This window comes from Gavialis gangeticus, unplaced genomic scaffold (assembly GCF_001723915.1).
Source record: "Gavialis gangeticus isolate Ggan-Ray unplaced genomic scaffold, GavGan_comp1, whole genome shotgun sequence".
NCBI lineage: Eukaryota > Metazoa > Chordata > Crocodylia > Gavialidae > Gavialis > Gavialis gangeticus.
In genome coordinates, this window is record NW_017729003.1 from 10,412,454 (window position 1) to 10,428,825 (window position 16,372).

The window sequence follows — 16,372 nt, forward strand, 5'->3', positions numbered from 1 at the left end:
TATTTGAAAAAGGACTTTTTGTTATCCTTAATCTTGGACGCTAGTCCGAGCTCCATGTCCGCCTTGGCCTTCCTAACAGCTCGCCTACAGGCCCGAGCTGAGGAGGTATACTCCTCTTTGGAGATTTCACCCCCCTTCCACTGGGCGTACGCCGCCTTTTTGGCAAGCAGGCAGTCCCGGACGCCCTTGGTGAGCCAGGGGGGCTTCCGGACACTCCTGCCCCCCTTGCTTCTTGTCGGGATGGACACCCCTTGGGCCGTGAGTATCGTTTCCTTAAGGAACGACCACTCGTCCTGGACACTTGAGTTCCTCTGCCCTAAAAAGCCTTGTTATTACCCTGGCTGCTAAGTGCTCTAGCACTCCTCTCTAGAACCCTCTCTGGGCTCTTCAGTCCTCTCCTGGGCTTCATGCAGCCTTTTAATCTTCCCAAACACCGGCCAGCCTCCTCTTCTGTAGAGAGTGCTTCTCTACTACAATCTATACGGCTCCTGGCTCCTGCCGGGTCCAGCCATTCTCAGCCGTGTTGCACAGCCTGGGTCTTTGCTGGGACCCGTTGACCCAGCTTCCCCACCCTGTGGGGGCTTCCCCTTACCCCACCAGGTTCGGCAGTGCCTCCGGACTGTTCCGCTCCGCCTGCAGGTGCTCCCTCGCATCACAGCTGCCGCCCGGCTCCCTTCCGGTTCTGCCTCTGCTCTTCCAGATGCCGGCATCTTTCTTATGTTGGCCCTTGCCGTCCGGGCCACGCCTCCTTCCCCACACCTGTAGACGGTAAGTGGTTGCCCCGCGTTCCGGGCTTGAGTGAGGGAGTTTAGCGCTGCTGCGCTGGGGCAGGAAGCCTCAGAGCCGGCCCGCCTCTTCACTCCCTCACACCTGCCCTTAGTGCCTGGTGTGTCCATGAGCAGGTGGCGGGTTACAGGTGATTCACCTCGCTTGCCATGATAGTTTGCTCCACTACTGCCGCCACCACCACCACCAGGAGATGGAGGGGGCAGGAAGCCACACTGCAGCCTGTCTGCTACTGTGGCTCCCACGTGGGGCTGGAGGTGGGAGGTGGTGGGTGCTGACCCCCGCCCCCTGGGGCCACCCCAGCCTGGGCCACACTGCCGCAGTGAGTCAGGCTGCAACTAGCCCCGGCTCCCCACCTCCCGGCAGCCAGGTCACACACCCCTTCCCCGCGGACAGCTGACCCTCAGAGAGACTCAACCTGGGGCACTGTATCAGTGCCCCTGCCACTGCTGCCTGCAATGGGGGGATTAACACCCCCCTCCCAAGCTACTTGTGTCTGGCCACTGTGGCCCCATGTGCATGGTCTCGGGTGGACAAATGTGCTGCCTTCCCTGCAACAGGGGGATTAAACCCCCAGTTCCTCACAGGCTGTTGGGGTCTGGCCCTGTCCCCTCTCCTGCTGCTGGAGCAGCGACCGTGGTGGGGGACTGGGGACACCTGGCAGAGCCAGCAGTACTCCAGAGCAGGGTTTCCCATACCCACCCTTTTCTCAGCTAGCCAGAGAAGTGATAATATCTAGCTAGGGAGGAGAGGGGTGGGGCCAACCCTGCTGCAGAGCATGCTGGGATGATGGAGGACTCTGATTTAACTTAAACTAGGAAGGGGTATGGGCAGTGATGATGCATAGGGGGTGCATGGGGGTGCACATACACCCCCTGAGAACGCTGGTGCACCCCCTGACTGGCCATGCTCCCCACTTAGGCAATGAGCAGGGAGGACTGGCAGGAGTGCTGGTGCCCCCCTTGTGAGTGCCGGCCAGGGAGTGGAAGTGCCAGAAGCGCCATGGCTGCTTTTGGGAGCAGCGTGGCCACTAAGTTTAGCCGTTGTTGGTGAGATTGGCCATGGGGGGACCCCCTGACTGAGGTGGCAGGCAATGCCCATGGATCTGGGACAGAACTTGCATAAACTGGTTTGGCCCAAATCAGTTAAGTCTGATACTACATTCAACCAGGTTTATCTCAAATCAGTTTCAGCCATTTTCAAACTGGTTGATGTGCACTGAACTCATGTTCTGTTGCAGGTTTAAACTAGTTTCTAATCACTTAGACCAGTTTATGTGTAACTTCTGTCCCTAGCCAGACAGAACCACTGATTTATGGAGTATAGTGCTACCCATTATGAGTAAAAGGTCTCAGAATCTGATTCCTGGAATAGTCTCAGCTGATCAGTTCTCCCTCTGCACCCTATCTTCTGAGGTAAACTCCTTCAGTGCTCCCTAATATATCAGTCATGGGACCAAGGTAATTATCAACTTAAATTGGTTCTGCCTTCTACTTCAGTGGAATTCACCCTTCACTAGCAGCCCATCAGTAAAAGCAAGCTCTGTGCAGTTTGGTGTCAAAGATGGCAACTCTTCTCTGGCTGCACTGCTTCCCAGCATTTCTCAGCCAAATGAAATGATAATTATATGGAAAAATCTATATTTTTCCTCTCTGAGATGTTTGCTTCTCTGGCTGAATTTAGTAGGTTCATTAATTTTTCCATATTTCAGCTGCATTTTGGTGTCAGAATTTCCTGAATTCTTGTGGGAATTTCATGTTCTTTTACCCACTGATTATAGAGGAGTCACTAACATGAAGAGAGGCTTATCTGTGGCTCTGTTCGCCATCTCTGTGCCAAACCATCTGATTTCCCATTAGGAATGCTGTCATTTGTCTAGCTTGGTGAATTCCAGTGTCCCTGAATATATACACTATTGATGATTAGTGAAGAACTTAAGAAAACACTTCTCTTACTCCCATCCTCTTTCTCAAGTCTGTGATGTACATCATGAGGCCTGTAGAAATACATTACTGGAATATTTTTAAAGTATTGCCCATACTTAATGTGGAGAGGTATTATAAGGATTGATTAGGGCAGGCTTTGTTTTTATAATTGTTTTTGGCTGAACTATGAGCCTCTCAATTTAGCTGTGGCATTTCCCTCTTGCCAAGACCAATTTAATGTTAATTGGTATTTAGAAGATCTACAACTCAGGTCAATCAGGTTATAATTGGCTTAAATTAGCACCCTTGCAAGTTGTGCCATTTTTACCTTCACTTAAGTAACACTCAAAACACTGTGAAATTCTTTCCTACCTTTGAAAATATCAATGGGCACCAAAAAAATTACAGTACTTGACATCTATTTCTTATTACCAGTTGCCCTATTAGTCAGTTTCTTGAGTATAATCTTGAGTATTCTCTTAGCTGTGAGCAGTAAGATTCCTTGTAGGGTAAGGTACTACTGAATATGAACATAGGCAGCAGACTCCACCTTCTATATGAATTGTTATTCAGTGAGCCAAATGAATACTGCAGGTAGTGCTGAGCTGAACCAAAGCCACTCTCATGGAATAGATCCTGCCTAAAAACGCCTACCAAGAGAACGTATTCCCAGGCACAAAAGCAACATGCATATGTGTGCGCGTGCACACACACACATCCCCTGGAGAGCTTATTCCGGCAAAACTCTTACTGTGAGAGTAGGATATGCTTTCTTAATGATTGCAGGGTTGGGCAGAGATTTTTGTTAAGTGGGTTTTCATGCAATTATTGTGGAACTACCTCAGGATGCTCTGATGTTGAGGCAGAAGAAATCTGTAGGCAGTGTAGCCATGTGGATTTCAGACTGTTTTAATCATGGAGAATAATCACAGTATGGCAGAGATGTACTCAGTGCATTAGCATAAGTATGGGGCAGAGTACGCTGGCCTGTATGGTTATCCCTAGAGCTCACCTGGTAGTTTGTTGATGTGTGGGTGGGCAGATAAGGTACCTGAAATGGTTTTTCACTATTGACATCAATGGGTGGAACAGGAAAGCAGGACTGGAAATGTCAAACTCACTATATCACTGATGAGCAGATTAATCTTTTGAAAAGAATTGGGTTAATTGTTTTGTTTCAGAATTGCAGCATCTGGGAGAACTCCGCTATGTCACTTGAATTCTTACATAGCTGAACTAGTTACTTAAAACCACTCTGTTTTATGATGGGTACATATTCTTCTAGTGCCGTACCTTTGGAAGAGCCAGAAAAACTGATATGGTTTCTGTTTCAATTTTACTTATTAGAATTTCTTGATTATAGATTAAATGGATATAACACACGAGTGTTTCATTTTTCTTGCAATGTGAACGCTCTTGTCTTTGATGAATGGATTGAAAAGTGACATTTAGCTTCCCTAGAACCTTTACATGAGTGGCACTCAATGGATTGCGGTTTATAGTCCTGCTCTTTCTAAAACAGCCAGCTTTCTACAGCCAGCTAGAAAGGAATATTTTAATAGGTATGCTTCTCATCCCCATGTTAAAAGCATATGGCTGCTGTAAAGGTCTAAGGTACCTTCTGGCATTGATAGTGTTTCTGTGCTGTTATATAAAACATTGTAGTTCTTGATTTTTCAAATTGACAGTTAAGACAATTTGGGATAGTTTATGATCTAACCCTCTCCCCCTCTTCAACCAAACTGCTAAAACACTAACTTGTATCAGGCAGCTGGCAGTGGTTGCAGACATTGGCAGTGATTGCTGAAGCATTGCCTACTGTCTTCTTGTCCTGGGACTGCCAAGATTTTGTGCCAAACAAATCTCTCCTGGCTCTATGCGTCTCAGATTCCTGAGGGAAACACATGATTTGTATCACTGAAATGATTGGTTCCGGATCTATTGGGAGAGAGAAATTTATGGGATTAGGCTCCTGGTTTGGTTCATTTGGGGGTATTTCATTATGAATATACAGCTGGTCCAAAATAAATGAAAAATCAATATCCCAAGGAATATTTAGGCAGTGAGATTGTATTTGGCAATGTAGACATCACTGCCTGTCCTCTAAGGAGGGTTGTTACTGTACACAGTATGACTAATATGCAAGCATTGCAGTGACTGTGTGAGTGTTTTTTTACCTCTTTTGTTATCTATTTCTGGATGCTACATAAGGTGAACTCCCCTTCACAGACTGTCCTATTAATATGTACTACTATAGTGTGTAGAAAGGGAAGCAATTTCTTATTGTCAGTTAATTCTGTTAAGCCGCAGAGGCGAAAGCTGTTGGAAGTTTTTATACATCTGCACTTCAGTCCAAAGGGTGACTGTAGCCCATGTAGACTGACCCAGTCTCACATGCCCAGGTACTAAGAGCAGTGCAACTAAGGCAGCACAGAGTTCAGTATGGGTTAATCATCTAAACAGTTACCCAACTTCTTCAGCAAGTTTTCCATTTGCAAACTTCTTGGTCAGAATGTCATGGGGATCGGGGACAGAAGTTCCATAAACTAATTTAATCTAAATCAGTCAAGTCTGCTACTACATCCAACCAGGTTTATCTTAAACCAGTTTCAGCCATTTTGAAAGTAGTTTATGCACACTGAACGTCTGTTCTGTTACAAATTTAAACCAGTTTCAGATCACTTAAACTAAAGTATATGTAACTTCTGTCCCTAGCCACAATATTAGCATTGCTAAGTGTGCAAGAAAGATTCATAAGATAAAACCAGTTCACATGAAAATCTATAGTGCTACAGACATTCTGAACTGTTGTGGTCTTTTTGAGTTCTTTGCAACAGAAGAATTGCTCTAGTACTTTTGCGCAGTCAAAAAAGAGTGAAAACTATGAGCTGGCATTTTCCAAGGGCTGACGTTTTCTTTGAGTCTATGAAGGGGTGTATCAAGTTCAAAAAGGTTGAGAACCTCTAATCTATGTGGACTGATGTTGCATCTCTAATTGCAATGCAGACATATTGTGAGTGTAGCTTCATAAGTCTCTTTCATACAGATTTAAAAAAAAAAAAAAAGTCAAAATTATTGCACTTTGCATAACTGTTTGAGAATTGTCTGTCTTGTGCCTGGTATAATCAGTTGCTGATGCCTGGAAGGTTAAGATGATTTAGATGAATGAAAAATATGCTGTAAAAGAAATTCCACTGACATTTGCAAAAACAAAACCCATAAAGGAATTGATTTATACCCATGCATCAAAGCTTTGCATTCAGAAATTGTACAAGCTCAGGTCACAAAGGCCATGGATGCAGGTGTCGCGGTGGATGTAGTCTTTCTGGACTTCAGCAAGGCCTTTGACACCGTCTCTCACCCCATCCTAGTTAAAAAACTAGGCGACTGTGGCATCGATGCCTACACAGTCAGATGGATTGCAGATTGGCTGAGGGGTCGCACTCAGAGGGTAGTGGTGGATGGGTCATATTCAACCTGGGGGGAGGTGGGTAGCGGAGTCCCCCAGGGCTCGGTCCTGGGGCCTGCGCTGTTCAATTTCTTCATCAGCGATCTGGATGATGGGGTGGAAAGTAACCTGTTTAAATTCGCTGATGACACCAAAATCTGGGGGGAGGTGAGCACGCTAGCAGGGAGGGAGAGATTGCAGAGGGATCTGGATAGGTTACAGGGGTGGGCTAACAGGAACAGGATGCGTTTTAACACGGACAAGTGCAGGGTGCTGCATTTGGGCAGTAGGAACCAGCAGCACACTTACACAATGGGGAACTCCTTACTCGAGAGCACGGAGGCAGAAAGGGATCTTGGAGTCATTATTGACTCCAAGATGAACATGGGCCGACAATGCGAGGTCATGGTTGGCAGGGCTAACCGGACCTTGTCGTGCATCCACAGGTGCATCTCGAGTAGAGCCAAGGAGGTGATCCTCCCCCTCTACGCGACGCTGGTCAGGCCACAGCTGGAGTATTGTGTCCAGTTCTGTGCGCCCCATTTCAAGAGGGATGTGGACAACATGGAGAGGGTCCAGAGGAGGGCCACCCGCATGATCCGGGGACAACAGGGCAGACCCTACAGTGAGAGACTGCGGGACCTGAACCTATTCAGCCTCCACAAGAGAAGGCTGAGGGGGGACCTGGTGACCATCTATAAACTCACTAGGGGGGACCAGAAGGGTTTGGGGGAGACGCTGTTTCCCCTAGCGCCCGCTGGCATAACAAGGAGTAATGGGCACAAGCTGATGGAGAGGAGGTATAGATTGGACATCTGCAAAAACTACTTCACGGTTAGGGCGGCTAGGAGCTGGAACCAACTTCCAAGGGAAGTGGTGCTGGCCCCTACCCTGGGGGTCTTTAAGAAGAGGCTGGATGCCTACCTGGCTGGACTCGTTTGAGTCCCGTTTCTCTTTTTGGGGTTTTTTGTTGTTCTCCCGCCCTGGCGCGGGGTCGGGCTAGAAGATCTACTAGGTCCCTTCCGACCCTTAATCTATGAATCTATGAATCTATGAATGATTTGTATGCATTTGGACCTTGAAAATCTGGTTCACAATGTCTGATTCTTTTCCATTTTTTAATTTTATTTAGCTGTTTGCCTCACTAGTATGCTTCCATAGCTAGCTCCATCAGCTTGTACAAAAGCACAGCCTAAGAATTTTTATTCTCAACCATCATTGAGCTGCTGAGTCATTGTGTGGTTTTGCTGAAGACACCAAAGACTTGAGTCAGCAAAACTCTTTAAGCAGATGCTTATTTTAATTCTCCTGTTGACTTAGTTGGAGTCTTATTGACATCTGGAACTACTCACCTGAGTAGAATTAAGCATATGTGCAAATGTTTCCAGGGTCTGTGTCCAGACCTTCTTGCCTCAGTTATTCATCTTTAAACTGAAGAAAATGTTACTTACTTACTTTATTGATTTTTGTAAATATAATTGATTGAAACGCACACAATTCACAGATGTTTCTGAAAATTTCTAAAGACTTTTCTGTTTTTTTAAATGTCAGTAAAATTTGTTATAAAGAATATTTTTATTTTTCAAATTAGTATATTTTTCAACTGAGATTCTTTTGTTTTGAAATTGAAAACTTTCAAAACTCAAAATGTTCCATTCAGAAAATTTTCCTCTTTGTGAGTAAACAAAATTGGCAATGCAAGGTACATTTCTAAAAATATAAACAAGACAAACTGAAAATGATGAGCAAAACACAAAAAACTGAGTCAAAGAATAACAAACGTGTTTCTTTATATAGAGTGGAAGCCAGAAGTAGATTTTCATTTAGTGCTTGGTTCTGATGAACCATATAAGAACACACCATTCAAAGAGCAAGGTTTTTAGTATGAGTAAATAACTGTCCATATGTAGCAGGTAGCTGAATGTCATTGGTCTAGATTTTTTGTTATTCCAAGATGCTGATTGACTGGTTATTCTTCAAGTGATGTGTTTTATAAAAAGTTTTTTGTTCATCTACTTTGCATCAGTTGCTTTTTAATTTCAAGTAATGCCTCCTTTTGTACTATGGGAAAGAGCAAGGAACTTCCAGCAAACCTTTTTACCGGTTGTTCCACACTCTAGTTTTCAAAATTGAGGTGGTTTTTGTTTTTTTAAGGTGAATGTTGCAAATACATAATAATTTTCTTCAGAATTTGAAGAATAAATGGGGTATGGGTGGGACAGCCTTGCATTTTTTACTGTAAATCTAGGGATGTGCTTGTGTGAGAAATGGTTGTGTGGGAATCAGTGTACGAAGCAGAGCCTGTCTGCTTAGGAAGGACATACAAAATGAGGCTCCAGTATAGCTCTGAAATACAGCAGGGTTGAAAACATTAAAGTGACAAGATACCAGCAACTTATCTTAAGACGGCACTTAGCACATGGTTGTACAACCATGTCTGGGATATCACCAACCCATATGTGTACAAGTATGTGGCCAACCTGTAGCACAGGTAGCCTCTGTAAGTGGCACATGGTAGATTTGGAAAGGAATAAGTAGCTTAGTGGCATAAAGGGTAGGAAGCAGAAAGCAAATCAGCAAATCAGGCAGGGAGTTACAGGGAAGGAAGCAGAGCTGCAGACAGGCAGGGAAGTGGAGGAGTAGGTGGGGCAGGGGAAGGGAATCTGAGTGGCACTTGGGGAGGGTGCAATGTTTATTTGTGGCAAAGCTGCCAGAAAAATTGGCCCCTACTGGCTTAGATTTTCAAGGTATTGAAACTCTAGCTAGATTTACTAGGTAATGACCAGCAGTTTTGAATGTACAAATAGATACCTCGAAGCAGGAATGTCATAAATACAGCCCATGTGATGTATCTGGCCCACAGAGCTACTTTACTTGGCCTACCAGGCTACTGCGAGGCAACTGGAGGTTTGGGGGCTTGACCAGGGAGGTGGCCTGCTATAGAATCTGAGGCCCTCGGGCTGTGGTGGACATGGTAATTGGCAGCCAGAGGGTGAGTGAGGGCCCCTGTGGTGGCTTAACTAGGGTGGGATGAATGGGGCAACCACCCTGGGTCCTGACTCAGATGGAGGCTTAAAAAAGGCAGATACTGCTGGCAGTCATGTGATTGTGGCAGCAATGGGAAGTAGCCATTCCCCCTGTGATTCAGGTGCCTGGCTGTGTCCCTATGCTGCTGGGCCTCTGGTCACCCTCTGCCTATTTTGTCTGTCACCACCATTGGGGCCCTACTTATTTGGATGCCAGACCCAGTGCTGCCCCACTGGGGCACAAGGTTAATTTGACACCCTGGAATTAAAGTTCTGAGCATTTACCTCTGAATATCAGTCCTCTTTCAGGTGTCTCAAGTTGGGCAGCCAAAAAACTGAGGCATTCAAAATCACAAGTGAATTTTTGAAAACTTAGGTCCAAATCTCTAAAATAATAAAATCCTCCAAGGATGTTTTATAGGATTCTGCCTTCAGAGAATTAACTATTTTCAGGCCTAAAGCAGGTTGTCTTTCTTCTTACTGAAGTGTATTCAACTCTTATTGGCCAATAGGTTGGTTATAAAATCATGAGTTTGTTTTATGGTTAAGGAGAAGCAGCTCATATTCAGGTGCAGATGTTAAAAATAGCATAAGGAACACAGGACATTATTGGAACAGTTCAGAGCTGTCTGTTAAATGATCATGTTTTAAAGTAGTGAAATAAGAAAAAAATGGATCCAAGCAATGATATTGCCGTGACGGGTAAGCTTCGTGACTAAATCAGTCCTCTAATAATGTTGAGCAATCAGTCTGTACATTAGTACCATATGGATGTTTCCATGAACAGTAAACTACTTCTGTCATCATGCTGTACTTTGAATTGGAACATTTGTTAAAGCCACAGGACATATTTAAAATTTAGTAATAAGGTTCAAGAACGTTAAGGTATTTTAATTAATATGATTGTAATATGCAAATTGTTATGGAGAGGCTAGGGTGGAGAATAGTGAGGAGAGGGAAGAAGGAGGCAGATTGAGAAAAGAGGGAGTAGTGAGTAGCTAACAACTCTGATGCTATTGTCTAGCTTGCTGACAATGAGAGTTTTAGTAGGGGAAGAAAAAGAATGGAAAACACTGAGATACTGTACTAATGGAAGCTAAAGAAAAGGCTAAGATAGGTCCTCACAATTGTACAATGCAATGACGAGTTTTTGTTTGGCTAATATTGGAGGTGGAGAGAGGGAACTGAGGAGAGAAAAAGAGATGGAGGTAGAGGAAGTGTTGAAGACAGGGCAGTATTAATCTTGCTTGTTAAGCTGTGCCACCAGGCAGCAACAGAGCAAGCAACTGTAACCAGATTAATCAGAGGTCTGGGATGCAGCCTGAATTAAATCTTCGTAAAGCTACGGTAAAACAGGAAGGAACAGAGAAATGGTCTGTGAGGTGAATCAGTCCTAGGACAACCAAATATACTTATTTCTGCAGAAAAAAAACTTGTTTCCAAAAGAGTTAGGCAGCTAATAAAACTGAAGTGTAGCAGGAAATTTGAGGAAATACAAGTGAGCCAGGTTGGCTAATGCCACAATGAATATAACCATACATGAATAGGAAGGGAATCAAATGACACAGCCAAGCCTGGAAGGGCCCCAGATGTGTGATTTCCCTGCTTCTTCTAAACATATTTGCTAAACCCAGTGATTCTTTGTGCTTCTTTGGAAAGCCCATGCTTCTCAAAAAACAATCAAAACACAGAACACCTCCCCCTCACCCAAAAAATGGAGTAGCTTAGCACTGATGTGTCTCGTCTCATAGGTAGGTCCAGCTGCAGCATTCAGAAGCAAACCTGCAGGCTTGGTATAAGTGCTTACATAAATATTTAGTAAAAGTGCTTATTCAATAATAAGCTAGTAGAGAGACCAGATTTTGTGGGCAAGTCTGTGGGGTCATTAGTAGAGGTGCATGGGGGATGCCAATAATTTTGGTAACAAGAGTGTGTTAAGTTTCAAATTCCCAACAAAGTCTGTTAATTAATAGCAAGGAGAAAATCTATGAAAAATATTTACGTCTGCTGCCAGGCTTGAAAGGGGCTTCAGGCCAGCAGATAAAGTAAAAAGCCTGTGGGATTGTGGATGTGGCAACTACTAGCCCACTGTACTTATTTTTGATAAAAGGAATCATTCCTCATTGTATGACTTTCTTTTGATTGTTGAGTCTTAGGAAGCTGGAGTTTCAGGGCATAACTGATTGGGTCAATTTCAAGGTAGATTTGATGGAAGTTTAATGTTAATTAAGAACATCTGGTAGCCAAAAAAATATCTAATAACAGTTGTTATTACATACATCTTTTCTTTGCCTGGGAGAAAAGTGATTTCAATCCTCTGATCTTAAAATACTTCATGGCCAAAGATGTTGATGTTCTTGTAACTTTAAATGGAATCAATATATTTGGTTAAATGGCTGATTCTGCCACCAGGGCCTGGGGGGAAGACAGGGACTTTGGAGAATGGGCACCGGAGGCCTGACTGGAGTTTGAAATCAGGGCTACATGATAGGACTGTGCGAAGCTTTGGTCCCTGATTTAATTCGGCCCGATTCGGTGGCCGAATCTCTGAATCTGAATCGAATCAGAAGACCTTTTAATCTCTTCCAAATTGAATTGGAACCCTCCGAATTGATTCAGAAAGATTTGGTGATTCGGACATAGAGACATCTTTAAATGTATTTTATACATACCTTGAGGTACCAGTGCGGCTCGTGAATGCTACAATGCTGGGGTGCATGGAGTGTCCCATAGGAGCATGGGGAGGTCCCCAGTGTGCTTGGCAGCAGACTCGGAAGTTCTTCTGGTCCACTTCTGGGTCTGCTGGGGAGCACATGGGGGGGGTGCCCCCCGGATTGGTGATCGGCCACAGGGGGACCCCAGGTGCCTCCCCAGACCCAGAAGGTACCAGTTGCCAAACCAGGGCGTGTGTGCGGGGGGGGGGCCCAGCATGCTCCCTGGCAGACCTGCAAGTGGACCGGAACTGCTTCTGGTCCACTTCTGAGTCTGTTGCCCAGCGTGCTGGGGACCGCCCCCCCACGCTCCTGTGGGACACTCCATGTGCCCCAGCATTGTAGCATTCACAAGCCATGCATGGTACCTTGATGTATGTAGAAAATGCATTTAAAACTGTGTCTATGTCCGAATCACTGAATCTTTCTGAATCAATTCGGAGGGTTCCAATTTGATTTGGAGAGATTAAAGGGTCTTCTGATTCAATTCGGATTCAGAGATTCGGCCACTGAATCTAGGGCTGCATCATAGGGACTGTATCCACCTTTCAGGTGATTGTGTGGTTTTGGTTTCTAAGGGTGTGTGTAGGGGGCCCTAAATTGAAGCAGTGGGTTTTAAAAAACACTGCTTCAATGTCAGGCTGATTAACCCGCTGTATCATGCACATCCCCCGTTGACTTCCCTGCCTCTCTGGCGGGGAGGGGAGGTCGAGGTGCCGGTGGGCAGACTGGTTTCTGGGCTGCGGGGTGGGGGGGGGATGCTTTCCTCTGCGGTGGCACCCTCCCGCAGGCACCCGGTTTGGGCAGTCCTGGGGGGTACCACAGCCATGGAGGGAAGCACCAGGCCCCTGTGCAGCTCAGGCAGGCAGGTAGGCTTCAGGGTGGGGGGAAAATAAAGATCAGGCTTGCCGTTTTTCTTGGGCAGATCCTGCCTTCCCGGGCTGCTGCCAGGCTGCCTGCAGGGCTTCTTACAGAGCCTCAGAGCTGCATGGAGCCTGGTGCTTTGCTTCATGGCCATAGGGGCAGCAAACTAAAATGTCTCAAAGGAGTTTTAGCTAGCTGCACCCCAAGTCATTTAAGGTTCATTACGCCACCGAATTTCCTACGGCGGCTGGAATTAATGCATAATACACTGCTAAGGCGTGCAAACACCGACACCATTAAAGCAGTGCAAAAGCATTTAGCCTGCTTTAAAGTGTCATGCACACACACCTCTCGTTTCGTCTACACACAGCCTATAACTGGGCAATGGACTTAAAATGATGAATAGAAACTCTTATATCACCAAGTTCTCTCCAAAACAACATTTGCAGACCAGTCCCAGCCCCAAAAAAGTTGTATTAAAAAGATTTGCTACCCTTGACCTGGACCTTGCTGTGCAACTAGTTCCAACAATTCATTTTCCTTCTTGGGGATAAGCTCTGAAAGTTTGGTTTTAAACGTGATGTGATGTAGCAGAAGGGCCGAGAGTTAACGAATATACAGATAAGGGCAGCAGTTAGATGTGTTTCTTGATGTCACATGATTCTGAATACCATCACCTGCTGTCATTTTCAAGAACTTCTTAATTAAAACCAACACTGTCAGATTCAGCTGTTGCATGGAGCCTCTGCATTTTCTCCTCCTCCTTTTGCAACGAGAAGAGTGGTGCAGATGGTGTGGTGCATCCTCATGTATAACACAATACATATTTACTGCTGTGCTGCACCATGCCATGCCATGCCATGCCAAGCTTGTGGCCAGCCTGTGCCAGAGCTAAAGAGTTTAAATCATATTGCCCTTTGGACACTTTATGCTGGCCTGTGGGTTTCCTTTTTGCTTTGTGTTTGCCTCTTCCCTCTAAAGCAGTCTTTTATTAGTTATGTGTGTGTTTGTGTATCTGTGTGTATATATATCTATAAAAATTTCTTTCCTTTTTTTTCCCTTTCCCCCTTTTCTTTCCCATGGATTCTAGGCTGGTCTGATTCGAACGGACAGCAATGAGTTTTTCATTGAGCCCCTGGAGAAGGGGCAGCAGGAGAAGGAAGAGAATGGACGAGCACATGTGATCTACCGCAGATCTGCTATCAAACAAGACAGAGCAGACTCACACAAGGACCTTCATACTGAAGGTAGGACACTATGCATTTGTAAATTACTTCACCCTACATGCACGGGCTTTGCAGCTGCTCTGTGAGAGCTTTAGGTAACCTCTGTGTTTCCTTGCACGCTGTGCTTCATGGAGCCCAGGGACTTCTCTAAATTTGAGCCTGGTTGTCCACTGTCATGCTGTTAGATGAGTTTTGCTCCCTGAGCCTTCCTTTCTTTTTCATGTCCTTGTGTGACAAGGTATTTATTTAGCAGAATTTGCAGATTCATTGGAATCTGACAGGGCCGTGCCATAAGTGCATGGTTTGGCCTTAAGCTTGCGATCTCTGGGCTGTCAGCCACATGCCTTAGTGCCTGTGCCACTGCAGCAGCCTGCCTGCCCTCCCCCCCTCTCCCCCCAGCTCCCTGAACAAATGTAGCGAAAATATCTTAAGATGAATCAGATCTCACAGGGCTGTTCAGACACATGGGTATACTTTGCATTTATCAGTAGGGAAATCAAATGGCAGGTGTTCTGTTTCAGAGAAATACCCAATTTTCTTCTCCCATGTGGGTAAATCTTTAAAACGGCAAAGTCTGCTGTTGCTGTTACATTTATTTAATGTTCTTTTCATCATGAAAAGATGTTTTTTAGTTCAAGCTGTTTTCAGTGTTATAAGTCTGTTACACAGTCTAAAATATAGAGAGGTGGTTAGCCATGTTAGATTAGAGTTAGCTGGCATCTGACAAAGTAGGTTGTCATCTACAAAAGCTCATGCTTCTCTGAACCAATTAGTGTCTAAGGTCCCACCCTGCTTTACCTTCAGTCTAAAATGTAGTGTCTTGTTGCCTTATTGGAAGGTCATTTTTTTAGAAATTAGTATAAATAATAGAAATACTTAACCTCTATATAACATGTTATATCTGTGGGGTTGCTTTCACAACAGGAAGGTGATACAGCAGGAGATGTATTCCAGTTCCTCGGGCAAAACCCACTGGCTGAGTTGACTTACTAGTATTTTTGCTCCCTGTGCAGAATGCAGCCACTCTGCCTACTTGCTCCATTCTGCACTAAAACACCTGGCCAATTAAGACATCATGTAAGAGTAGATCAACACCTCTCGCATAATTGTGTGATGTGTCTGTCACAGCTTGCTCTGTAAAAAAGGAGAGGGGGTAAAAATAGAGAAGGAATTTCTTGAAACACTGAGTGTGGATATGTTATTTTAAAGATGGTAGGGTGGGAGTCAGGGGCTGAGTTGTGGTGTGAGGTTAGCTTTTATCTTTGCTATATTTAATGTTCATGATCAAGTTAAACACGGCCTTACAATTTGGGCCTTTCAGTCTTCATCTCATCTATCTGTCTGAAAACAAACTCCTTGTTGGCAAATACAGAAATTCCTTGTAGACATGCTGTGACCACTTCTTCACCAGAGGAGAGGCATGTTTTATGTAACTTGTCCTTAGGCACAATGAATTTCTCTTAATGCCCACTAGCTTCATTTATATATTTGGGCACAGGAATCAGAGAATCATGTTGCTAATGAGAGGCCTGTTTCATAGTTTGTAGGGTCGGAAGGGACCTGAGCAGATCATCGAGTCCAACCCCCTGTGTAGGGAGATATTTCCTAATCACTCTAATAAATTATTATTCTCTTCAGAGAACTCCTAAAACTCATTTAGGGAGGAGTTCCTCTTCATATTTTTAGCCTTTGATGAGAATTCAATTTGACAAGATCAGGGACAGGACCAATAGCATTCCTGTTTCCTGTGCTATTACTACACTGTCTAGCTTGGTACTTTTCCCACCATGACACTTGCTTTTAATAGAAAGCATACCCCGGTCCTCCATTTATCCTTTCTGATGTTGGCAGTGCCTGCTCTCAGTAACTCCCATGAGGTGGTTCTCCTAGACATGACACCTGAGGGATTTAGCTGGGTTTTTTTCATCCCTTGGTTGTTCTTCTCATCCCCTTATTTCCTACACTTCCATATACATCTTTCGCTTTCCTCTCTATCTCTTTTTAATGCATGTTATGCAGCTTTTAGCACAGTGTGGCCTCACTCTTGAATGCAAACCCTGTGCTTGTGAATACTTGCTGCCATTAGAGACATTTAAGCAGGACAGGTGCTTAAAAGATGTTCAAAGCACTTGGAATTGTTCTATTCCAGTTTGAAAGGTCTTGAAATTTCACTGTAGACATAAAAAGCATGGGCACATGCTGGGGGCTGGGAGTGTGCTTAGCAGTTTTGTGCATGGAAAATGACATTCGGCTGTACACCCAGGGCGGGCAGTAGGCCTGTGCGAGTCGGCAGTGATCTGATCTGGGTTCGGATCCAGCCGCTTCGGATGGCTGTGATCTGATCCAGAGCTCGGGACCAGGTTTCTGCCTCAATCTGGCTGAAGTG

The 16,372-nt window shown here is 44.9% G+C and overlaps 1 protein-coding gene across 3 annotated transcripts in view; it reads left to right on the forward strand.

Moving 5' to 3' along the window:
• ADAMTS14 (ADAM metallopeptidase with thrombospondin type 1 motif 14) overlaps nt 1-16,372 on the forward strand; it is a 168,317-nt gene that overhangs the window by 15,055 nt on the left and 136,890 nt on the right. For all 3 annotated transcript variants that reach the window (XM_019507809.1, XM_019507810.1, XM_019507811.1), the window contains exon 3: nt 13,851-14,007. In XM_019507809.1, the coding sequence (XP_019363354.1) occupies nt 13,851-14,007 (157 nt within the window). The remainder of the gene's footprint in view (nt 1-13,850; nt 14,008-16,372) is intronic.